Below are 25654 nucleotides of genomic sequence, written 5' to 3' on the forward strand. Positions count from 1 at the left end.
GAAAAGCGAAAAAATCTAACAAAAATACACATACACACAGGAATTCAAGTTCTGCCTCTAGTGATGGTAGACTGTAATGTATGGTAATGTACACCAACCTTCCTGTGGCATTAGTTACTGGGTATCCAGAAAGCAGTGAAGGAATCAGACCTATTGAAGGGGCCAGAATTTTGGAGAAGGAGGAGGAAACCTGCAGAGGTGTGTTAGGCAAATGGGAATGCTTTGCTCTAGAGACAACTGCTGATTCCTGAAGTAGAGCCTAAAGCTAAAAATAAGATTAGCAATCCTACTGATAGTTCCTCATGGAGCTAGGAAATAAAAAATCAGAGACCAGTGCCAGCCTAGTAAAATGATGATGAACAGAATGCATTATTATCCCCAAAAGCTATATCCTAGGAAATAAGTAGACTGACCATCACGAGAACTTCCCATCTAAATCTCTGAAATAAGAATACGGTGTTCTAGATTGTAATTGCCCCTACCATATGAAAGAAGCAAACACATTCTTCCTAGAAGAACATTTATCCTAAGACACCTGAAACACCAATTTGAAAGAATATAAGCACCTCCTATATTCACTGCAGCATTATTTACAATAGCCAAGATTTGGAAACACCTTAAGTGTCCATCAGTAAACAAACATTAAAAAAAAGCCATGGTATATTTACACAATGAAATACTCCTCAGCCATAAAAAAGAAGAAAATGTTACCTTTTGCGACAGCATGGATGGACCTGGGGAGTATTAGGTTAAATAAAATATTAAAAGCCAGTCAGAGAAAGACAAATACCATATGATTTCACTTATATGTGGAATCTATGAACAAAATGAACGAACAAGCAAAATAGAGACAGACTCATATATAGACAAAGAACAGGCTGATAGCTGACTGGGGTCAGGGGTTTTGGGAGGGGAGGTGGATGGATTGAGCAAAAAAGTCATGGACACAGATAATAGTGTGGAGATTGCAAGGGAGGATGGGAGGCGTAGGGAGGAGGTGAAGGATATTAAGGGATAAATGTTGATAGATGGAGACTTGGTGTGGGATGGTAAACACACAATACAGTGTACAGATGATATATTGTAGAATTGTGCACCTGGAACCTGTATAATTTTGTTAAACCAGTGTCACCCCAATAAATTCACTTAAAAAAGAAAATGTTATCCTTCATATTTGATTTTTCTTATCAAAAATAATCAGACTCATGAAATAGCAAGGCCACATGGCTTAAAACTATAAGAAACAACAGAAAAATATATATACACATAGGCACAGATAATGGAGTTAACAGATACAGCCTTTAAATTACTATATGATTAATGTAACCAGAGATAATGGATAAGATTGAACATCTTGGTAGTTAATTAAAAAATATATAAATAAGTAAACTAAATCGAAAATGTAAAGCTAAAAATAAAGAATAGTAATAGCAAATCAATAAATAAGTTTCACAGATATGCAGAGCTGAAAAAATATCTGAAAATTAATCTGAACTGTTAAGAGAGGTCAAAAGAAAAAATCCAGAACAAAGCAAGACAAGTATACAAAACAGAGAAAAGAAACGTAAATAGAAAGGATGAGGTACAAGTCTAATGAATGTGCAATTGGAATCAATGAAGAAGAAGGGACAGCGTAAAACAAAGGCAAGAGGCCCTGGCCGGTTGGCTCAGCGGTAGAGCGTCGGCCTAGCGTGCGGAGGACCCAGGTTCGATTCCTGGCCAGGGCACACAGGAGAAGCGCCCATTTGCTTCTCCACCCCTCCGCCGCGCTTTCCTCTCTGTCTCTCTCTTCCCCTCCTGCAGCCAAGGCTCCATTGGAGCAAAGATGGCCCAGGCGCTGGAGATGGCTCTGTGGCCTCTGCCTCAGGCGCTAGAGTGGCTCTGGTCGCAACATGGCGACGCCCAGGATGGGCAGAGCATTGCCCCCTGATGGGCAGAGCGTAGCCCCTGGTGGGCGTGCCGGGTGGATCCCGGTCGGGCGCATGCGGGAGTCTGTCTGACTGTCTCTCCCTGTTTCCAGCTTCAGAAAAATGAAAGAAAAAAAAAAACAAAAAAAAAAAAAAACAAAGGCAAGATATGAAAATAAACTGAAAGCCACACATTAAGTAGTATTACAAGCCCAATGTAGAAAAAATACAAATAAAGCCACACCTTGTCATATCATAGTAAGCTAAAACCAAACAAAAGGTAAAGTGCTAAAAGCAAATCACTAACAACCTATAATTCTAACACTATTCTTCAGAATTAAAGGTAAGTTGAAGAGATATTTCAAATGAAAAAACCAGAATTTGCCCCTAAAAGAACAATAGAGGACTAAGGCTTTAGTACATCAAGTAGTACTTAAAAGGAAAATACTTAATACTGTTATGATGAACAGAATTAGAAATAAAATAAATATTTTAAAGTAAAAGTAATCCAAATAAATGGCAACAGCAGAAAGACAGAAAAGGACATAGAATTAAAAGAAAAATAGAAGAGGCCCTGGCAGGTTGGCTCAGCAGTAGAGCGCCAGCCTGGCGTGTGACTCCCAGGTTCAATGCCTGGCCAGGGCACACAGGAGAGGAACCCATCTGTTTCTCCACCCTTCCTCCTCTCCTTTCTCCCTCTCTTTTCCCTTCCAGTAGCCAAGGATCCATTGGAACAGGCGCCGAGGATGGCTCCATGGTCTCTGCCTCAGGCGCTAGAATAGCAGCACAGCAATGACTCAGAGGGACCGAGCATCACCCCCTGGTATGCATGCCGGGTAGATCTTGGTTGGGCAGATGCGGGAGTCTGTCTGCCTCCCTCCCTTCTCATTTCAAAAAAATACAAGGAAAAAAAAAAATAGAAGCAAAATCAGAAATAACTGATTTAAAGACAAATATTCACAAAAAATAAGTGGACTAAATATTCCAATTAAAAGAACTTACATTGAAGCTATTATAACCCTGATGCCAAAACTTCATAAATACGTAACAAACGAAAACTACACACATACAAGTTAATATAATTCAGTTTGCCAATATGTTCATCAAAATCCAGATATACATAAAAAGGACAATAGATTATGACCAAGAGGGAAAAAACCGTACTACAAACATCATAATTCTGAAATCTTGGCCACTTTCTATAGATCAGGAATTAAACAAGAACATGCACTATTGCAGCACTGTATTGGTGTTCCAGTCAGTGCAAAAAGACAAGATACTGTGTATCTGTTCCCATTAAAACGATTATTCATATGTTCTAGTGAAAGAACACATTTACACAACTGGAAATGCATGTTTAAAAGTCAACTCTTGCTATAGTCTGTTTTGCCTAGAGCTTGACAGGGTGGGTGGGTAGAGGACAAAACTGTGATGAACTAAACTGTCACTAGTATGGTAGTAAATGGCTAGATTATTATTATTTTTTACAATAAATGTAATTTGAGTTATTGGAACATTTCATTAAATTATTTAAGACCTAAAAGCCTAGTATTAGTAAATTCTTTAAGATTTCATATGTTTCCCTTTATAAATTTCTTTTTTTCTTTTTAGGTTTTTGAGAGGGAAGCAGAAGTATACAAAGGTTTAGTAAAATGACTGTTTTATATGTTCTTTCAACACATTTTTTCCCAGCTGCTCACAGAATTTTTATGGTTTATCTTTCATTTTTCATTTAAAATAGCTTATGCTCAACTTATTTTATCACACTAAAATATTAAGACTGCTTTATTAACAATATTTAATATTCAAAGATGAGGTGAAAACATCTTTGTTTCATGGTACATTCCAAATTAATATTGTACGTAAAATACTTTATAGAAAAGCTACAAATTCCTTTTCCTGAGAGAAGTTTTGAAATAAGCACCTGGGCAAGTTCTTTCTGCTCATTCACCAGTCGGCCACAGCTAGCAATCATCTGATCCAGGGCATACAGCCGATCTTCGAGTCCTTTGATGGCTTTCATATTCTGATTATCAAGTTTGGCAATAGTTTGACGGCATTCTACTATAAATGGCCGAATAATCCTTGGATCAAGCTAAATGACAAGGACACACATGTGAATAAATTTTCATCAAATAGTTTAAAATATATTTCACACTATTTTTATAACAACTTCAGAGAAAAATGTAGAAATCAAAGCTGTATTTTTCAAAAGAAAGATAATTATGTTAATAAACAAGTATTACTGATATACTAGAATACACAATTAGACATACACAGTTCCAAAAATTATACATTTATTATCCAGGCATTTCAATCAATGCCACAAATTATTAAATTGTCAATATTCCAAAGAACATATTTTCAAGGTCTAATGAAATAAAAGCAGAGTTAAAAACTAAACAAATTCTTTGATCACTGACTGTTTTATCCATCCAACTTCTCTCTCAAACATAACATATTCAAACTTACCTCCCTCCTGGAGACATTTCTATTCTGGATCCTAGTTCCTCAAGGAAATGGATCAACTACACTTGTCCTTTTCCCTTGAAAGAGTATTTACATTGCCAATCTTTTGTATGCACTCTCCATAACAACCCTTCAGCCAAAGATCACCTGTGACCTTTTAGTACTTAAGGCTCTTACAACATTTAGCATTGAAAACAACAGTTTCCAAACCTAAGAAGCTTTGGGGCATTACATCAGGGGTTCCTTCATCGTACCCTACTCTGGCTCCTTTTCCTATCTAATCCATCAGTTTTCTTTATATGACTTTGGTATATCCTCCATGGAGCTAACTCCCAACCCTTTTTAAATTCTTTATTCTTATAAATGTTCAGCTGTATTTCTGACTGCTTGTTGATAGCTATGTGCCAACAACAACCATCATATGTTCTATTACTAACTCATAGTTGTTTCCTGTAGAAATCCTTAAATGGCTTTTTCCTGCCAACAATGACACTTAAAGAACATAGAATACAGAAAAGGCTTCAGTAATCTGATACCAGTAATTCCTTCCAGGTCCACCTTTTTAAATTGAGTTGCCTATTATACCCAGACAAACCCTGTGTTTCTCTAAGTCTGATAGTTGTTCAAACTGATGTCCTGCCTAGCTTTTTCAGCACATCACTGCCTCTCTGTAAGAGTCATAGTCAAATACTACCTCCTTCATGATGCCTTTCCTGATCTCTACAGTCAAAAGAACCCTAAATTGTTTTATGGACAACATCTGGTAAACAGAGAACATACAAAAGCAATTAAAAAACTAAAACTATTCTAGCCTGGCCTGTGGTGGCACAGTGGATAAAGTAACGGCCCCAAATGCTGCAGTTGCCAGTTCGAATCCCTGGGCTTGCCCAGTCATGGCAGTACAACAAGCAAACAATGTACAACTAAAGTAAAGAAACTATAAGTTGATAACTTTTTATTTATTTTTTTAAATTTTTATGGGAGACAGAGACAAAGAGAAAGAGAAAGAGAAAGAGAAAGAGAAAGAGAAAGAGGGACAGAGAGATAGAAAGGAAGAGAGATGAGAAACATCAATTTTTTGTTGTGGCACCAGAGTTGTTCATTGATTGCTTTCTCATATGTGCCATGACCAGAGGGGCTACAGCAGAATAAGTGACCCCCGGCAATCTTGGGCTTCAAGCCAGTGACCATAGGGTCATGTCTATGATCCCAAGTTCAGGCCAGCGACCCTGCGCTCAAACTGGTGAGCCTGTGCTCAAGCCAGCAACCTCGGGGTTTCGAACCTGGGTCCTCTGTGTCCCCGGCCAATGCTTTATCCACTGCATCACTGCCTGGTCAGGCAAGTTGATAGTTCTTACCACCCTCCCTTCTCTCTGTAAAATCGATAAATAAAAATCTTTAAAAAAAAAACTAAACTATTTTAATGTTATTACCAAGACTCCAATGTAGTTTATAAGAGGCTACATTTGTAACGCTACAAAAAGTTAAGAGAAATTACTTAAGTATTGGCAGTACTTGCTTAGCACTAAAACTTGTGCATATGTGATCATTTTCTCACTTTCAAGGTAAATGAGTCCAGTGTGCACACATTTATAATACAAAGTATTATACAAACCAAAGACTAGCTATAAATCATTAGGATGATAAAAGACTAAAAAGGATGACTAAAATAGCTTCAAATTTTCAAACTGGGCAAAATTATAACTATACATAGAATTAACATAGTAATGATTTAAATTAGAAAAAGCACATATAAAAGCAGGGCTCCTGCTGTCTCATTTCATAATTCATTGTAAGTATACTTCAACTACAACAACAAGTACTAAAGAATATTTACTGAATCACTGAATATAGCTTATTCATGTTAATTAATATTAATAATTATTTAGCATATTTTCAATAACTGACCATAGGACTACACTAATTTTTTTAGTATTGGGCTCTTAACATCTATCTACAAAGGTTTGCATTGTTGTCTTAGAAGAAACTATAAGTATTTTCTTGCCTTCTCCATTCTCCCACCCCACCCCTTAGCCAAAATCCACTACAACAGAGCAAATAATAATATTCCAATAAGATCATGTCTCCTGAATGAAATACTAAGACAAGATTCAATAAATTATGATGCTTGTACAGGGTGTCCTCGGGTTACAATACAGTTCCATTCTATGACAGTGACGTAAAGCGAATTTTGGTGTAAGTTTTAACACACCTTTGCCTAGGTCACGTATCTATCCTAACACAGTTGTAAAATCATAATCTAGAACATAAAAACACAACTAAGCCTCAGAAAAATAATACTGAGTACTCTTCTGCTGCACACAACCAAACTAGTTTGCCCACATAGTATGTAAGTACGATGCTAATGGTGTAAGCCGAAACACTCATGTCTCAATTTTTTAAAGTTTTTATGGATGTGAGCTTCATAAACTTGAAATGTCGTATGTCAAGACTGTCGTAACCCAAGGACCCCAATATTATTCTGGATGGCTTAGAAGTAATTTGTGTACCTGTTTCCAATTACTAATCAAAAAAGCAAATCAGTTTTCCTTTTATATTATACTGTAAGTCCCCAAGTTACAAATACCTGAGTTACGTACAACTCATACTTAGAAATGGAGCACCATAAGGGCTATTTGTAATCAACTGCAGTTGGACATCAGTGAAAATGATATCCGAGTTGCTTGACTCCCATGGCAAAGAACTAACCAATATTAAGACCTTATGAAACTAGAGCAGAAATGATAGCATTTAGGGAAGAAAAAGGGACTTAGAAACTCCAGACCAAAAAAGTTTTCTACAAAAAAGTTAGCTGAGCCTGACCAGGCAGTGGTGCAATGGATAGAGCGTCGGACTGGGATGCCGAGGACCCAGGTTCGAGACTCCGAGGTCGCCAGCTTGAGCATGAGCTCATCTGGTTTGAGCAGAAGGCTCACCAGCCTGGACCCAAGGTTGCTGGCTCAAGCAAAGGGTTACTCGGTCTGCTGAAGGCCCGCGGTCAAGGCACATATGAGAAAGCAATCAATGAACAACTAAGGTGTCACAATGTGCAAGGAAAAACTAATGATTGATGCTTCTCATCTCTCCATTCCTGTCTGTCTGTCCTTGTCTATCCCTCTCTCTGACTCTCTCTCTGTCTCTGTAAAAAAAAAAAAAAAAGTTAGCTGATGCTTTTCATCTCATTGAAGCAGGAATGGCAACTTTAAAGGAGCAAGATCCTGATACAGAGAGATTCACCCAAGTTTACCATACAGTTACCGAAGGCCTGAGATACTGTAGGCTATTTACGATGAGAAAAAGAAAAGCTCTGTACAATCCTTCCTTGGTGCCTACTTCAAGAAACAAACTCCAGCAGCAGAATTAAATGCTGACTCTCACACCAGTCTAATCCTCTCCAACAAGTGCATCAACTTCTGTATCATCCAAGATTGTTTAAGGTTGTTTTGGAAAAATTATATGCATAGAAAGATGAAAATAAATACTATGTTAAGACAAACATCTAAGTTGCATTTAATAGTTAAATGTACCTGTTCCAACTTACATACAAATTCAATTTAACTCTCTATAGGCCAAATTTTTTTCATGACTATCAAAAAATTTATGTAACATGAAATCAACAAATATCAACCTATAAATACAAATTAACAATAAATTCAGCAGTTTCAGTGATTTCATTACAAAAAATATGTTTTGTAATTTTGAAGTAACGATCGTTCACAACGTTTGCACCTGTGTGTATAAAAGCTTAAGTATGGAATTCCATAAAACAGTTTGTGCTTGGCATTAAACATCTTTCCAAGGAGGATGAAAACTATTTTTCTTGTGGGATAATGATTGCCAAGAAATTGTTGGTGGTTCTGAATTTTCCTCATCTGATGACGATTTACCACTAAATTAAGTGTCACTATCAGTAATATTTATGCATCATCAGGTAAATACTATTGAATAATCTTTGTCCGAATCAGATTCTAATAAGAATTTGGGATCTACTATCACTAATGCTTATTCTTATACTGCTTTTATTTTACATGCTTTTTGTATTCATTCATATTTTAGGCCTCTGATATATAAAACTAGAAAGCAAAGAAAACACAAAAGTCATCACAAATACCTTGAACCCTACCATTATAGCTCACTGTGACTTGAAAGTCACAAAGCTATTATCATCATTTAACCTCAGAGAAGTCAATGATGTGATCCCCTGGTAAAAACACTAAAACTAATTTCTGTTTTCTATAGGTATAAATTCCTGTCACATAAAGTGAGTAAAACTTATTGCTCTGGTAGATTTCATTGAAACATACAAATACAAAATCAATTTTACATCCTTTAAAAAAGTAGTTCTACTCATAGTTGATGGTCCTATTTGCTGATTCACAGGTATATATTATATAAAAAATACCTCAGACCTGGCCTGGTAGATAGGCAGGCAGGAGCATTGTCCTGATACACCAAGGTTGTGGGTTCGATCCCTGGTCTGGCCACATATAAAAATCAACCAACAAATGCATAAATAAATGGGACAATAAATCAACGTCTGTCTCTCCCCTTTCTTATTTATTTATTTATGATATTTAGTGCAGAGACAGAGACAGAGAGAGACAGATCGAGACGGGCAGGAAAGGAGAAAGATAAGCATCAATTATTTGTGGTACTCTAGTTGTTCAAAGATTGCTTTCTCACATGTGCCTTGACTGGGGAGCTACAGCAGACGGAGTGACCCCTTGCTCAAGCCAGCGACCTTGGGCTCAAGCTGGTGAGCCTTGCTCAAACCAGATGAGCCCGCACTCAAGCTGGCAACACCTCAGGGCTTTGAACCTGGTCCTCCATGTCCCATCCAACGCTCTATCCACTGCGCCACAACCTGGTCAGACTATTTATTTTTTTAAGTAAGAAATGGGGAGATAGTGAGACAAACTCCTGCATGTGCCCCAACTGGGATCCACCCAGCAAACACCTTTTGGGGCCGAACTATCCTCAGTGCCTAGGTCAGATGCTTGAACCAATCAAGTCTCTGGCTGTGGGGGGGGGGGGGGGTAGAGAAGGGGGGAGAGAGGAAGGGGAAGAGATATAGATGATTGCTTCTCATGTGTGTCATGATCGGGGATCGAACCTGTGACGTTCACATGCTAGGCCAATGCTCTATCCACTCAGTAAACCGGCCAGGGCCCAACCCCTATCCCTTTTCCTTCCTTCCTTCTTTCCTTTCTGAAATCTATAAATAAAAACATTTTAAAAAATGATACCTCAATTATCCTAATCACAATCATGTGGCTGATGTTCCACAATCATAGATGAAATTCTTAGGTTATCAAAATGTCAATAGTTCCTATAGAATATAGTTTTGGCTCATTTTTGGCACTAATCTTTGCATAATGTGCTACATACTATTCTGCCCTGGCAAATGATTAATTGAAGCTTTCTATGATGATTTAAATAATAAATGGTTAAAATAAAATGCCTATTCAAAGATGTCATCAAGAAAATGGATTTTGAAAGATTTAAGAAAAAGACTAGAATTTATTTTTACTAATTTTCCATTTTACTGTCCTACAACTTAAGAAAGAAAGACATGTGTAATTTTTCCAGGCATTCTAGACAATCTGTTGCTTTTCTCTCAATATTCAAAGATCAAATCTCTTTTCCCCACTGAGAATGCTTTTAAACAAACCTGACTATTCCAGCACTTACCTTTAGACAACAGCAGACTTCAAAATATTAATTTGCATTTCTGCATCACTGAATCATGTAACCCATTCACTTCCTTCCCGGCTTCAAAGATTTTCTTTCTATCAGCATATGTATCAGATTTGAAGAGGTATTTATTACCCAGGTTTAAAGTTTTTGTTAAGTGTATTTGGAAAGAACTCACACACAGGTCTCACTAGAATTACAAAATACAACTCTAAAAACATAATGTCTAAATTCTGAATTTTAAAATATCTCAGGCAAATGCAGTATTTCATATTTCTTTTTTAGAAGTCAGAAAGAGGTTCCCTCTGGGGGGATAGTGATTAGAAAGAGACAGGTGAAAATTTTCTGGGAGATGAAAACATTCAGTATCTTCTTTTGGGTCGTGGTTACTCACGAATTAACCACTTTAGGATATGTGTATTTAACTGAATATAAATCATTATGAGCATAAATAAAAATATAAATACATAAAAACTATAAAGATAAAAATAAAATTTTCTTTCACTCCAAAACTTACATTTCTACTATAATACCCGTTCTCCTAATATAGAAAATATTTAGTATAAGTAATAAAATTTCAAATAATTGCAATGACAAGAAATATCAAGTTAACATTACTTACCCTGCTCATTGAATCAAAACACTTCCTAACCAACGATTCCACATCATTAGGTCTATCTTGAACATTTATCCAGTCTAACAAAGAAACATTAAAAAAAGGCAGAGCTCCATCTTTAGTATCTACTGAAGTTTCCTCCTGCTGAGCAGTACTTTGACAATATTCCCTAATTTCCTTTCCACTTTCAGCATCTGTTGTATCTGGGACTACATGTTCCACTGACTTGTGAAATGAGGTTAATAAGGACTTGTTAGATGTTCTAGGCATATCAGGAGAGAGCACCAGTTCAGTGGAGGTTTTCATCTCAGCCTTTTCTGAGTCTTCCTGTTCAGGTAAAGAATCCAGTCTTCCCAAACACTCCCTGTAACTATGTCTGGTTAGGCACTCCAACAGCGGAATCTTGGCCATCACTGAAACAGCAGTTCCTAAACTTAAAATACAAAAGTTCTGTCAGTAAAATAACAGGACTACTCTTAGAGATTAGCATTTTGAAAGATTAGAATTTTATTATTATACATATATCTTACCACCTTTCTATTATGTTATACATATATAAAGCAATCTAGGAGGTATTCTTTAACAGAAAACTAGTTACATAGAAAGAGGGGTAACAACACATTTAAATTCTATTCTAAAATAAAGGTGGCCAATTCATGCTAAATAAGTGAATACCTGGTTTTTATCAAACCTTAAAAGATATTCAAACTTACAAAAAAGATTTAACAGAATAGTCTCTGAAAGTATAATTCTTTGTTTTTAAGTTAATAAAGTATTTCTGATATACTGAAAGCACAGGATAAAATTAACAATCTTAATAAGGATGAAGGGAACTCTTCCATTCATTAGACCCTGAAAATAAACAGACAGGTAGAAGCATGCTGTCGAAAGGCATGGGGAAAAAAGGAAATCTTGATGATGTGACTTCTGTAAGAACTTATGTAAAATGATTCAGAGTCCTACATTAAATTGACATATTTGAGAGCCTCTCTAAGAATTACTTGAAAAGGTTTTATAAACACATTTTAAAAGATATTTCTAGTCATAATCATTCCCTTCCTTTGTAATATTTGTCCCATTATCAACTTGAGGCCAAAATCTTCTAAAGACTCATTCCACAAAATAGAGAAATTTGCTTTTACAGGATTCACTTGACTGAATGACTGAAAAAACAAAAACAAAACCCAATTCAAGGCAATAAAATACCAAAAAAAAAATGCAAAAAAATTGAAAGCATACAAACACACACAACAAAGGACTACATTCACGAATTACTGCTATGTTTTTATATTCATCATAGCCCTTTTTAAAAAGAAGGAGTATCGAATGTGCTTATATGCAAAGAACAAGAAAATTATCAAGATTAGAGTTTGAACACAATGGCCTTTTTCCATCTTAGCAAGCATCATCATATGGCAACATTTAAAAAGGAAAACAAAATTTTCCTTGATTGGTTCTTGTTTGAAAATTTTTCCATTGAATGAGCTCTTTTTGATGTTACCTTTACTTTATTCGAAAAATGGTAGCAGGGGAGAGGACACAAAGAATCTTAGGACTGTAAAAGAGTGCAAAAGTACTTTAAGCCTTTAACATAAAGAAAACAACAGAAGAAACAGAAATGTGAGAGGCCCGTAACATATGTGGTGAGTAAAACTGACCATAATTTTAGAGTGTATAAAAGTTTCAAAAAAATGAATTTTGATTATAATAAATATATGGCCTATCTGCAATAATATTAATTACTAAAACACTAATAACAAATTGCAAAAACAGTTTAAACAAACATCTTATTATCCATTTTAATGACACACATACTGAGTAAGTTTTAACTTGATGTCTTCTATGGATTGCAGATAATTTGAATAAATATTCTCAAACTTAAAAAGTAGCTTTTGGTATGAATTTGAACAGTCCTCCAGATTAGCCATAATTGCAGCCCAGCCTTGGTGTTGAAGGTGTTCATCATGCACCAGACTTTCACAGAAGGAGCTAAGTTTCTTGGCAACTTCATACATTTCCTATATTAAAAACAAAACAGTAGAATAAGGTAATGTTTTTGTGCATGTTTCCAAATATGTACTTACATGTATGCATGAAAGCACTCCAAACACATTTTAAAGAAAGCATTAAGGGAATACCTAAGTTTATCTTATTTGTTCTGGCTTATTATCATAGCTGAGGAAGAGAAACACCTAACTCATTGCTGCTGAGAGTATATACTGGTAAAGCATCTACTGAGGGCAATTTAGCAATAACTATCAAAAGTAAAGTGGTATTGCCTGACCAGGGAAGTAGTGCAGTAGATAAAGCACTGACCTGGGATGTGGAGAACCCAGGTTCGAAACCCCACTGGCTTGAGCATGGGATTATTGACATGATCCCATGGTCACTGGCCTGGAACCCAAAGGTCAGTGGCTTGAGCAAGGGGTCACTGGCTTGGCTAGAGCTTCCTAGTCAAGGCACATATGAGAAAGCAATCAATAAACAATTAAAGTGCACAACTACGAGTTGATACTTTTCATCTCTCCCCCCTTCCTGTCTCTGTCTCTCACTTGCTTAAAAAAAAAAAAGTAAAGTGGTATCTACAGTTTGGCAAATTGATTCCTTATCTAGAAATTTTCCCTGCAAGGGCTCAAACAAATAAAGAACAGAAAAAGGTGCTTAATTTCAATACTATGAAATAAAATGCAAACAATCTAAAAGTCTATCAAAAACTTTTTACATCAATAAAATGAAATTTATGTAACATACAACAAAATATTTTTACATATAAAGATATGAAGGCCCTGGCCGGTTGGCTCAGCGGTAGAGCATCAGCCTGGCGTGCGGGGGACCCGGGTTCGATTCCCGGCCAGGGCACACAGGAGAAGCGCCCATTTGCTTCTCCACCACCCCCCTTCCTCTCTGTCTCCCTCTTCCCCTCCCGCAGCCAAGGCTCCATTGGAGCAAAGATGGCCCAGGCGCTGGGGATGGCTCCTTGGCCTCTGCCCCTGGCGCTAGAGTGGCTCTAGTCGCGGCAGAGCAACACCCCAGAGGGGCAGAGCATCGCCCCTAGTGGGCGTGCCGGGTGGATCCCGGTCGGGCACATGCGGGAGTCTGTCTGACTGTCTCTCCCCGTTTCCAGCTTCAGAAAAATACAAAAAAAAAAAAAAAAGATATGAAAAGATCAATATATAGTATTAAATTTAAAAGGTGGAGTGCTGGATTCATAAGGTGAATTATTCTATTTTTATACATTATATAAAAAATACAATTACAAGTGATCCACAGATATAAATGTGAGAGTTTTTAAATAAAAGCTTTGGGAGGAGGCAAGATATGGCATCTGGAATATAGCATACCAGATCTACTTCAGTTGCTCTATTTTTATTGACTGTTACTTTTATGTCTTTGAGATATGCAAAGATTTACAAACCAAGAACAAGACAAGACTACTAATAAACTGAACCTTAAAGTAAGAATTTCTATTCATTACAAGACATCATTAGTTGAGTAAAAAGGCAAGCCACAGAATGGCAGAAAATATTTCCAACATATAATACCAACAAAAAAGCTTATATTAAGATAATATAAAAGCACTAAAATTAGTCACAGAGATTATTAAGCCAGCCTGACTAGACCAGGCAGTGGTGCAGTGGATGAGCGTCGGCCTGGGATACAGAGGACCCAGGTTCGAAACCCCGAGGCTGCTGGCTTCAGGGCAGACTCATCTGGCTTAAGCGTGGGCACAACAGCTTGAGTTCAGGGTCATTGGCTTGAGCATAGGATCATGGACTTGACTCCACGGTCCCTAGTTGAGCACAAGGCACTGGCTTGAGTAAGGGCTCATTAGCTCTGCTGTAGTCCCCCCCCCCAGTCAAGTCATATATGAGAAACTAATGAACAATTAAGGTGCCACAACGAAGAACTGATGCTTCTTATCTCTCTCCCTTCCTGCCTGTCTGTCCCTATCAGTGTCTCTCTGTAAAAAAAATGAAAATTAGCAAGCCAATATATAATCAAAAACTAGAAAAACTTCCGAAAAGAATACACAAATGTTTCATAAATGTAAGGAAAATCTGTTTATTCTTGTTAATTGCTAAACAAACACAAATCAGCTCACAATGGCCTACCACTAGACCTACATGTATCAGAATAACTAAAATTAAGAGCGAGTTTGTTCAACAAGTGGAACAATCAATCCCACAATAATGGTGGGAGTATAAACAGATAAAACCATTTCCAACAACAGAGCAGTATCTGAAGTTGAAAAGAAGTACATCTAAGAGAAATGCAAAAGGTGCACCAAACAGTATATAATGATATTCACAACTTAAGTCACAATCGTCTAAAATTGGAAGCAATTTCAAAAGTCAAACAGTAGAGTGTCTGCACAATGGAATACTATGTAGCAATGGCTACAAACCATTAAGACATGCAATTACATAAGTGAATCTCAGGAACATAAGCTGAATACAACAGGCCAGACACAAAAGGAAAAAAAACTGTATGAATTACACTTAAAGTCCAAAAAATGGATATGTAATTTATCATATTTTAAGAAAGAGGGATGATAGATACTGAGAAAGCAAGAAGCTGGGTTTCTGGGGCGACATATTTTAAAATTTGTGTGTAAGTTTGTATTAATGTCCTAAAAATGAACATGTATGTATAATAGCTCAATAAACAAAAATCTGTTATTTTAATAATGACAGTAATTGAGTTCAAGGTACATCACAAGGAATTGGGGTGGCCAGATTTAAATTCAAGCAATGTGACTCTAGACCACACACTTGCGATTAAATTATAGTGCCTCTAATTTGTTGCATAGTAATGAATCATTTGACTGAAGTCCCTGTTTTGAATGTGCTTTTAAAAAAATCTAAGGGAGAGGCCCTGGCCGGTTGGCTAAGTGGTAGAATGTCAGCCCAGAGTGTGGAAATCCCAGGTTCAATTCCCGGCCATGGCACACAGGAGAAGCTACCATCTGGTTCTCCATCCTTCCTCCTCTCCTTTCTTTCTATCTCTTCCTCTCCCGCAACCAAGGCTCCACTGGAGAAAAGGTGGCCTGGGTGTTGATGATGGCTCCATGGCCTCCGCCTCAGGCCCTGGAATGGCTCCAGCTGCAATGGAGCAACGCACTCAGATAGCCTGAGCATGCCCCCCAGTGGGTTTGCCATTGGGTGGGGGAACACGGTCAGGCGAATGCAGGAGTCTGTCTCTCTGCCTCCCAACTTCTCACTTCAGAAAAAAACAAAAACAAACTAAGAAGATACATTCTTCTCTCCACCTTCCTTTCTTTCTTGTAACTTTCTTGGCTATTCTTAGACATTGATCCTTCCACATAAGTCCAACCTAAAATAAAACCAAATAACTCAAAGTGCTCCCTAGTCCCCAGAAAGCAAAAATGCTTCTTCATCATGGCAATATTAACTGTAATTTATTAAGTTCGTGAATGTATTATTATCAATACTATTAAGAATATGTTAATTTTTTATGTACTTGAATAAAATTTTATGTAGATTTTGTTCCTATTAAGACCACAATATATTTTTCATTTCCATTTCAAAGCTGTACCAGTTCAATGAAATCTGAATAACATTTATTTATTACAGATTCAGCCACCTTACCAAAATTCCTTCTAATAGGTTTCTATTAAATACGAGGCTCCCTTTTTATTTTAATTAATTTTACATTTCATTTTCTTATTTTAGTACATATCCCAGAAGCTCCAAAAAATACTGAAATACACTGTTTCTGAGTTAGGCAAAAATGCCTCTAACATTTCACTGATTTGAAAGCTGACATCTTTTCATATTTGGACAAGTCTCTGTTACATTAATTTTGTGTCCTTATATTTTATTTCTTAGGAACAGCTGCTGAAATTTTAACAAATGCCTCTTCTGAAAAATATTAATATGACCTTGTGTGTTTTCTACTATAAACTATAAAGTATTAATGACTGAGACAATTAACTATATTATATTTAATACATTCCTAAATACTGTAATATCCTTGCATTCCTAAATTATACCTTCTTTGCTATTAATATTATTATTTGATGCTCATCAGGGTTTTATCTGTAAGAAAAAGAGAATGTCCTAGATTGGTGGCTCAGTTGGTTAGAGTGTTGCTCGCCTAAGTCAAGGTTGCAGGTTCAATCCCTGGTGAAGATACATACAAAAATAAACCAATGAATGCATAAATAAGTGGAACAACAAATCAATTCTTCTCTTCTCTCCATCTCTCTCTACCCCCCCCCCCCAAATCAATCAATAAAGGCCTAACCTGTGGTGCCGCAGTGGATGAAGCACAGACCTGGAACACTGAGGTCGCTGGTTTGAAACCCTGGGTTTGCCTGGTCAAGGCACATATATATGGGAGTTGATGTTTCTTACTCCTCCCCCACTTCTCTCTCTCTCTCTCCCCCTCCCTAAAATAGAATAAAATCTAAAAAAAAAAAAAAATGAAAAGGAAAAAGACTATATTTTGTATTTTCAGGATATACTGTATTAAATCTAGTCTACAAGAGCTTTCTATAAAAAAATATATTAAAACTTTCCCCCTTTTAAATTATTGCAGTAAAATAAACATGAAATTTACCATTTAAACCCTTTCTTTCTTCTTTTCTACAAATGAGAGGACAGGAAACAGACTCCCACATGAGCCCTGACTGCATTCCACCCAGAAACCCCTGTCTTGGGCCAATGCTCTGCCCACCTTGGGCCATGCTTGCACCCAAGCTATTTTTAGTGCCTGGGGTGGAAGCTCCAAAGAGCCATCTCAGCACCTAGGACCAATGCACTCAAACCATCAAGCCATGGCTGCAGGAGGGGATAAGGGGTGGGGGGAGGAGAAGGGGCAGGGTAGGAGTGGAGAAGCAGATGATTGGTTCTCCTGTTTGCACTGACCAGGAATCAAACCTAGGACATCCAAATGCTGGGTTGACGCTATACCACTGAGCCAACTGTTGGTCAGGGACTAAACCCATTTTTAAGTGTGCAGTTCAGTAGCATTCATTCACACTGCCATGAAACCATTATTACCACCACTGGTCTCCAGAACTTTTTCATCATCCCAAAAAGAAACCTTTCTATTAAACAACATTCCTTTTGTCCTCAAGCCTGCCCCTGGTAATCACTATTCTACTTTCAGTCTCTATAAATTTGACTATTCTAAGTACTTCATATAATTAAAATCATGTAATACTTGTTCTTTTGTGCTTGTCTTATTTCACTTAGATATTATCTTAAAAGTCCATCCATATTGTAGTATGTGTCCTTTCTATTTAAGGCTAAATAATATTCCATTGTACGTGTATGTCACATTTTGTTTATCCATCTGCTGATGGTCATTTGGGTTAGTCTCACAATTTGGCTATAGTAAATGCTTCTATAAACACTGGTATAAAACATTATGTTTTATTAAGTTCTTCTTAAATACCTATAATCATTATTATTTAGCATGTGTTAATAGGTAAATACAGATGACTTTTCACAAATTAAATCTTTTATTATCAATTTTACTTTGTTCTATTTAATGATTTAACATCCACTTTGTCATATTGCTATTTTTATTTTTTCTACATTTACCTACTACTTCTGGGCATACCAATTTTATTTGTTTGTGTTTGTTTTTAAGATTTTTTATTTATTGTTATTACAGAGAGATGATGGTGGGGGGACAAGAAGTAGTTGCTTTACTGTAGATGTTCATTGGTTGCTTATTGTATGTGCCTTCACCGGGCAAGCCCAGTGTTTCAAACCAACACCCTCAACATTCCATATCAGTGCTCTATCTACTGTGCCACCAGAGGCCCAAGCCCAATTTTTTAATCTTTTACATGTAATGTGTTTTAATATAATGCTGTTGTTTGAGTTTTATCTGTTCAATTTCTCTTTAATTGTATATACAATTGTAATTATATATACAATTTTGCTATCATTTAATTTCTGTATCTAATACTACACTTTTCTATTAATGTGTAGTATCTATATTTTTTAAACAAGCCAATACTTGATTACTTTTCAAATGGCATGTAACTGTGTAGAAAAGTTTTGTACATCGGTATTTGTACACCAATATTCTCACTTTGTTAATAATCCCAAAACAAATCTAAAGGACTCTACTATATGAGTTGTTTACAGAATTTATAATTTAAAAAATAATTTTGGCTTCTCAAAAATATTTCTGGACCTTCTGATAATTATTAAATGTGTTTCAGAAACATGAGGTTATTCTCTTTTTATGTTGTATCCTATGCAAAAAATGCAGTGGTTTCACACATGTACATGTTATATTAAACCAAACCTTTAGATTACCTTAAAAAAAAAGCAAATGTTAGCACTAATAATAATTTAATATTTTATTAATTTGTTTATTCTTATAAAAGATAAAAGTAACTACTATTGGTTGATTTTAAAAGAGCATCTTTTCATGTCCGAAGATAAAATGTTTCTTACTACTCATAGCTTAGAGTCAGTATTACAGTCAAATACTAGTAAGTGAGAAAGGAAAACCAATGACTGGCAAACAATCCATGGAAACTATAATACAAAAGGTTATGTACTGAAAAGAAACTTGGCTTTCCTCCAGGACCTAAATATGGATGGGGAAAAAGAATCATATTTTTAACACAGTTACATAAGCTCTCTTTATGTCTAATCTAACATAGGTACTTTATTGATTAAAGCATGTTCTTTATCTGCATACCAATATTTAGGAAAAAAGTTGAACAAATCACATTTAAGAGAGCTATCTACTGTAAGATCTTGTCATTGTTTGACACTGTATATAATGACTAATAATGTATGGTCCTAAAATTTAAAAAACAGATATAAGATATACTGACCACAAAATTTTTAAAGTTTTTTATTTTTCACATTTTTTGATTCAATTTAGAATACTTGCTGTTTAGATGTGAATACTTACAGAAGTAATAAATTTGTCAGAATGTTCACAAATGCCTAATAAGCTAATAATTCATGACAATATTATCAAGTACATATATAAGACTTCATTTTGGTAAATGCACCAATTTTAAACTGTACTAAATATAAATTTTAACTCAAAAATACTTATGTCTCACCACTGCAAGCTGTGTCCTTGAAGCAACAGTGTGGAAAACTGCAGGCATCATAAGAGACTCTTCAACTTTGATTTCCATGTCATTTTCTGTTGAAAAGGTAGTTTTAGGAATGGCAGGTGGAAGTTCACATAAGATCATTTCTTTGTTAAAAAGAAAAATTGGATTTGTGTCCTATAAAAGTAAAAATGCAAAAAAAAATGAAGTAAAATGTTACAAATACTGAACATGCACACTGCCTTCTATACATGAAGCAGATAACACGTCTGCTGACTTCCCAATTCCCTATCTGATGTGAAGCTGGAGGAGCATGTTGGAATGAAAAGGCTGTTAGACACCTACCGTCCCAGCACTGTAGGTGCACACTCTTCTATCTGCAGCCATACACTCTCCTCCATTGACCACCAGCACCTGGTGCTGAATAGCAATCTTGTATTTGCTATGAATAGCATGCTTAAGGTCTGTCACACTTTAATAAAAAGGTAAAAAATCAATTATTTACATAACCCCAATGACAAACACTTTATTATCAAAATAGCGCTATGTAAAAATATGATAGACTAATGAACTTCACTCTTTGATTGATCTTAAGAGAATAAATCACCCCTGTGCCATATTTGAAATGCAGACAGTAGACATATTTATTTTTACGTTATTTATATAACGTAGCAAAGGAATATGCTCAAATTAGCATCAGGTCTGTTAAAATCTTCAAAACACAGGATATGTGTTAAAATCTCCATACTACATTACACAACCATAAATTAAGTCTAAACCACATGAAAATTGTTTTTCCTATTTTTCAAAAAAGCAATCCTTTACTGGCAAAATTATATTTTATAACAGCTAAAAAAAAATTTAAAAACAATTTCAGTTCCATTTTAAAAACTAAAATTATTTATAATATTTTCAGTATCAGATATATTTATTCTATTGTGCTATCAAGTCTTTGCTATTATGGTAACCATAAAAATATAAAGCACGTTTGGAAATATAGGGTGAAACAAAAGGTTTGCAGTGGTTCACATGGAAAATATTTACTAAATAATAATATAAGTAACTCTGTTTCCTGTACTCACAACTGTAAACCTACGTTTGCCTCACCCTATATTTTTGCTTCTATCTCCTTCCCACGTGGCTACAAAATATAGTACATCTTTCCTCTTCTGTTCTCACTTTTTATAAATATAATAAGAGGACATTCATCAAATATTTAAAATCCCTGCACAGCAAGAAAATTATTAGACATCTGAATTCCACTAATTTAGCTAAAATTATTAAACTACTGTCTTTATTCATACAAGAGAATTAAAATGTCACCAAAAACACATGGGACTGATACATGTTGATTTATTATAGCTGGCAGTAATCTCCTTAGCAGTGTCCTATGAATCTTAGAAAAAGCAATCAGCTTTGAAAACTTACTTCTACTTATTAACTTGAATTGAAATTAGCACGTTTGTGTGTAAATTGTTTATTCAAATAATATAGAATAGAAATAAATAGAAGAAAGCACAACTTAATGATTTTAACTTTCTCATTTTAGAAAAAGATAATCTACTGGAATGAAATACTGTATTTACGACTTGCAAAATCTCTACTCGTATTTAACAAAGGAGTAATTCTCACAACATCAAACTGTTCCTGCTAACTTTCTGCATGAAAAAAATGCAAAGATAATAAGTAAAATACAGCTCACGTTTGCACTGTAAGTTCAGTGTCAAATGTTAGGGTAGTTCCAGTGTTGACCAGAAATACATATAACTTCATGATGATTTCTCTGGATTCTGTGGGCTTATTCCTCACACTGATATACTTACTAAAAGAAAGAGACAAGTGGTCAAATTTAAAAACATAAAAGTACCCACACATAAAGCATAGCACAGTTGTACTACGTAAGTAACAAAAAACAAACAAAAAAACAGGTTTATAATGGCTACTGTAATTGGACAATTTAGTAAACTTGTTGCTTAAAAACAAATAATGAAATTAGTAAAAAGCATAACTATTTTACCATGGCAGGGTGGGAGGTCAGTGGTTAAAAAGTTATGTGTACACGTCACTACTCTACACTGAGAACAAAACTAAAAGCAAAAACAAAAAATTTGGTCAAACATTTTTCTTTTTTCTTTTCTTTTGTGACAGAGAGAGACACCAGAGAGGGGCAGACAGGAACAGACAAGAAGGGAGAGAGGTGAGAAGCATCAATCCTTTGTTGCGGCACCTTAGTTGTTCATTGATTGCTTTCTCATATGTGCCTTGACTGGAAGGCTACAGCAGAACAAGTGACCCCTTGCTCAAGCTAGCGACCTTAGGCTTCAAGCCAGCGACCTTTGGGCTCAAGCCAGCGACCATGGGGTCATGTCTATGATCCCCAGGCTCAAACCAGCAACCCAGCGCTCAAGCCAGATGAGCCCTTTCTCAAGCCAGTGATGTTGGGGTTCTGAACCTGGGTCCTCTGTGTTCCAGTCCAATGCTCTATAACTGTAGTACCACCTAGTCAGGTGGTCAAACATCTTCTAACACAAAACCTTCTTCCCCCACATTTTCCTTATAATAAAAAATCTGAAGGTTAAATTAGAAATTAGTAAATTAGAAGAGCAAATAGAAGTAGCCATCAACTTGAAAGTTAAGGGACATGAGTTAATCCCAATTTCTTCTCCTCAGCTGCGAGTTACATTTCCACTCTGAGTTTGAAATCCTCCAATTAACAAATTCTAGCCCTAATAGTTTATCACTTTGTGAACAGTGGAGTCTGGAAATCAGAATATTTAAACAACTGTGCCATAAACTACTTGTCGAAGTCAATACCTCACATATAAAACAAAACTTCCTCATTTACAGAAAAAGGAACAGATTTCAACACTGAGCCTTTTAACAACTGGAGGTAAAATTCCCTAAGATTAATGAAAATGGTGAAAGACAAAAATAAACAAATTCCCAGACCCTAATATCTTTATATTCTTTCCACATGACCTTTGAAGTAAAATTATCAGGAAAGAAGGAAAAGAAAAATAAGATTTTAAAATTACTGCTTCCCAAATCATTATTTTAAATGCCTTTGATCTTTAAAAATATATTGAAAACTCTATTATAAAGGTAGGAACTGTGACTTACCGTCAGGCACTGTGAAAAAAGGACTACCACTTTTCTTAAAGAGCAGATTAAAACTGGCTTATGTTTGCTTTGCTTGATATTGGCAACTGAATGGCATTACTGGTTAAACTCAGTGAACTGTAAAAGAAAAATTTCTGGATTATAAAGAGAAATAATTCAGTATGTGATAAGAACATATGGTTACTGTTCCCTTCCTTTTAAAAGTACCTTCTAAAAGAATAATCTAGTTAGTCTCTTTCTTCCCTGTACATTCACTAAAACCACCATGTGACTTTCACCCAGACCACTCCATCAAAAGTCACCAAACAGGCCCTGGCAGGGTAACTCCGTTGGTTACAGCGTCAATCTGATATACCAAGGTTGCCACTGGATCCCTGGTCAGGGCATATACAAGAATCAACCAAGGAATGTACAAATAAGGGGAACAAAAAAATGTCTTTCACTCTCCAACCCTCTTCCTCTCTCTCTCTAAAATAAACCAACAGAAGTCATCAAACAGAGTCTCCAAAGAACTCCCCCAACTGTCCAACCCTACAGTTATTTCTCACTCCTTAAAATATAATACAATAGTAAAAGAGCCTGATTGCATGAGTTTGATTCTGGCCCCATTACTTGTATATGATCTTGAGCAAGATACTTAATTATTTCAGTTTCTTCTTTTGTAAAAAAAAAAAAAAAAAAAAAAAAAAAGAATAAAAATGGTACCTTAGAGAGCCCCTCCAGTTATCCATACTCCAGTGAAATCCACCCACCCTTGGGTGTGGGCAGGATCTAAGATGTTTCTAATAATCAGTGAAATCTGGTACATGTGATGAAATGTCTCATGACTGCTACTTGTACCCTCCACTCATTATACCCTCACTTTGCCAACTGATTGATTCCCTTCCTTGCCATCTTTGTGAAGTAATGAGCTGCTCTACGGAAAGGCCCATGTAGCAAGAAACTGAAGTTGGGCTCTGGCCAAAAGCCAACAAGAAGCTGAAGACCTCAGTCCTGCGAGGAATTAAATCTTGACAACCAACATGAGCTTGGAAATAGTCAAGCCTTAGACAAGACTCCAGCCCTGGCCAACACCTTCACTGAAGTCCTGTAGGAGCCTGAAGAAGAGGAACCAGCCAAACCATACCCAGAAACTGAAATAATACATTTGTGTTGTTTTAAACAGCTAAGACTGTGATACTTTGTTACTAAGCAAGAGCAACCCACATCCTAGGGATACTATGACACGGAGCTCAGCAGATAATAAAAATTCAACAGGCCTGACCAGTGGTGGCGTAGTGGATAAAGCGCTTGACCTGGGACCAGGTTTGAAAGCTGAGGTCCCAGGTTTGAAACCCAAACCAGCTTGAGCATGGGATCAAAGACATGATCTCATGGTTGTTGGCTTGAGCCCAAATGTCACTGGCTTGAGCAAGGGGTCACTGACTCAGCTTCAGCGCCACGCTCAAGGCACAAGATGCAATCAATTAACAACTAAAGTGATGCAACTAAAAGCTGATGCTTCACATCTCTCTCCCTTCCTCTTTCTTTCCCTCTCTCTAAAAATAAAATAATAAAATAAATAAAATAAAAAAGAATTTAATAAATAAGCCTGGTCTTCCTTCTTTGCTAACTCTCCAGTGTTTGGATAGGATCTCAAACATCCCTCTTCACTCATGTATGGTAGAGCTCACCTACTCCCAAGGCTGCAGTTGCCACCATTGTTGATTCCCAAACCTACCCAAATTTCTCCCTAGACCTGAATTATTTATCCAACCCCGCTCAAACTTAACAAATCTAAACTGCCCATATGCATTTCATTATTTTGTTTCTAAAACTGAGCTCCTTATTTTTCTGCCTCCTTACATACTCACTTTTCAATTGTTTCTTTTGTTGATAAAATTTACATTTACCCAATTTCTCAAGAGCTATCCTAGCTTTTCCTCTTCTTCACAGATTATTTATATACACATACACAGCAGTATTACGTCCAGTCAATTCTAATACAAATATTTACCATCTATTCCTATTTTTATTGCCTTAAATAAGGCACTCACTCGTTCTAGATTTTTACAAAAGTTCTTTTTACAACCTGCTCCCAATCTCCTATATCCCTAGTCTATCAACCTCCATACTACCTTAAAATAAACCATTCTGAATGCCAGGTTAATCCAGTTTTCTGCTGCTTTAAACCAGCTGTGATTATGATTTTTACAGAAGCTATCATTAATGAGTATTTATTGTATCCCAGGCAACTATTCTAAATGTTTTATTAAATGAAATTCTTTCATTTGATTCAGACAAGAATCCTTGTGGTGGACAAATAACATCATCATCCTCATTTTGTAGATTAAACAAAGAATTAAGGACTTAAATAAAGTCATAGATCAGTGATTTTCAACTGCTGGTCTGCAGACTGTTACTGGCCCCCCCAGAAATTTCATGCCTGTCCACAAGACTTAACTGCCACGATGTTGTATGAAATTATAGACCCAATGATTATACTCTATGATCTTCATACAACAGGGTGGTTAACTCTTTCATGAATCAGTGGTAGAAAACCACTGTTACAGGTTATCAAATCCAAGCAATCCAACTGTACTTTCTCATCTAACTATAGTAGTACAAAACCATTCAATAAGACAGCGAACATTATTTGGTTCCTCCTTTCCACAACTTAATATCCTTATCCTTCCCACAACTGCCAAATACCACATCATTTAAAAACTCCCTGGACAAAACAACCTGTTTAAAGTCTTTGAACTTCATCAGAACTGTTTTCCTTACTTAAATCCTACTTCTTCTACC

General features: G+C 36.1%; 1 protein-coding gene across 4 annotated transcripts in view; it reads right to left on the bottom strand.

The window, feature by feature from the left end:
• The window catches only part of RB1CC1 (RB1 inducible coiled-coil 1), a 118029-nt gene that overhangs the window by 58021 nt on the left and 34354 nt on the right, over positions 1-25654 (bottom strand). For all 4 annotated transcript variants that reach the window (XM_066266121.1, XM_066266118.1, XM_066266119.1 and 1 more), the window contains 7 exons: positions 22868-22984; positions 21450-21569; positions 20093-20219; positions 19754-19924; positions 12502-12704; positions 10693-11119; positions 3832-4002 (listed from right to left, as the gene is read on the bottom strand). In XM_066266121.1, coding sequence (XP_066122218.1) covers positions 3832-4002; positions 10693-11119; positions 12502-12704; positions 19754-19924; positions 20093-20219; positions 21450-21520 — 1170 coding nt within the window. In that variant the 5' untranslated portion in view covers positions 21521-21569; positions 22868-22984. The remainder of the gene's footprint in view (positions 1-3831; positions 4003-10692; positions 11120-12501; positions 12705-19753; positions 19925-20092; positions 20220-21449; positions 21570-22867; positions 22985-25654) is intronic.

Source organism: Saccopteryx bilineata, chromosome 3, assembly GCF_036850765.1.
Source record: "Saccopteryx bilineata isolate mSacBil1 chromosome 3, mSacBil1_pri_phased_curated, whole genome shotgun sequence".
NCBI classification, from domain to species: domain Eukaryota; kingdom Metazoa; phylum Chordata; class Mammalia; order Chiroptera; family Emballonuridae; genus Saccopteryx; species Saccopteryx bilineata.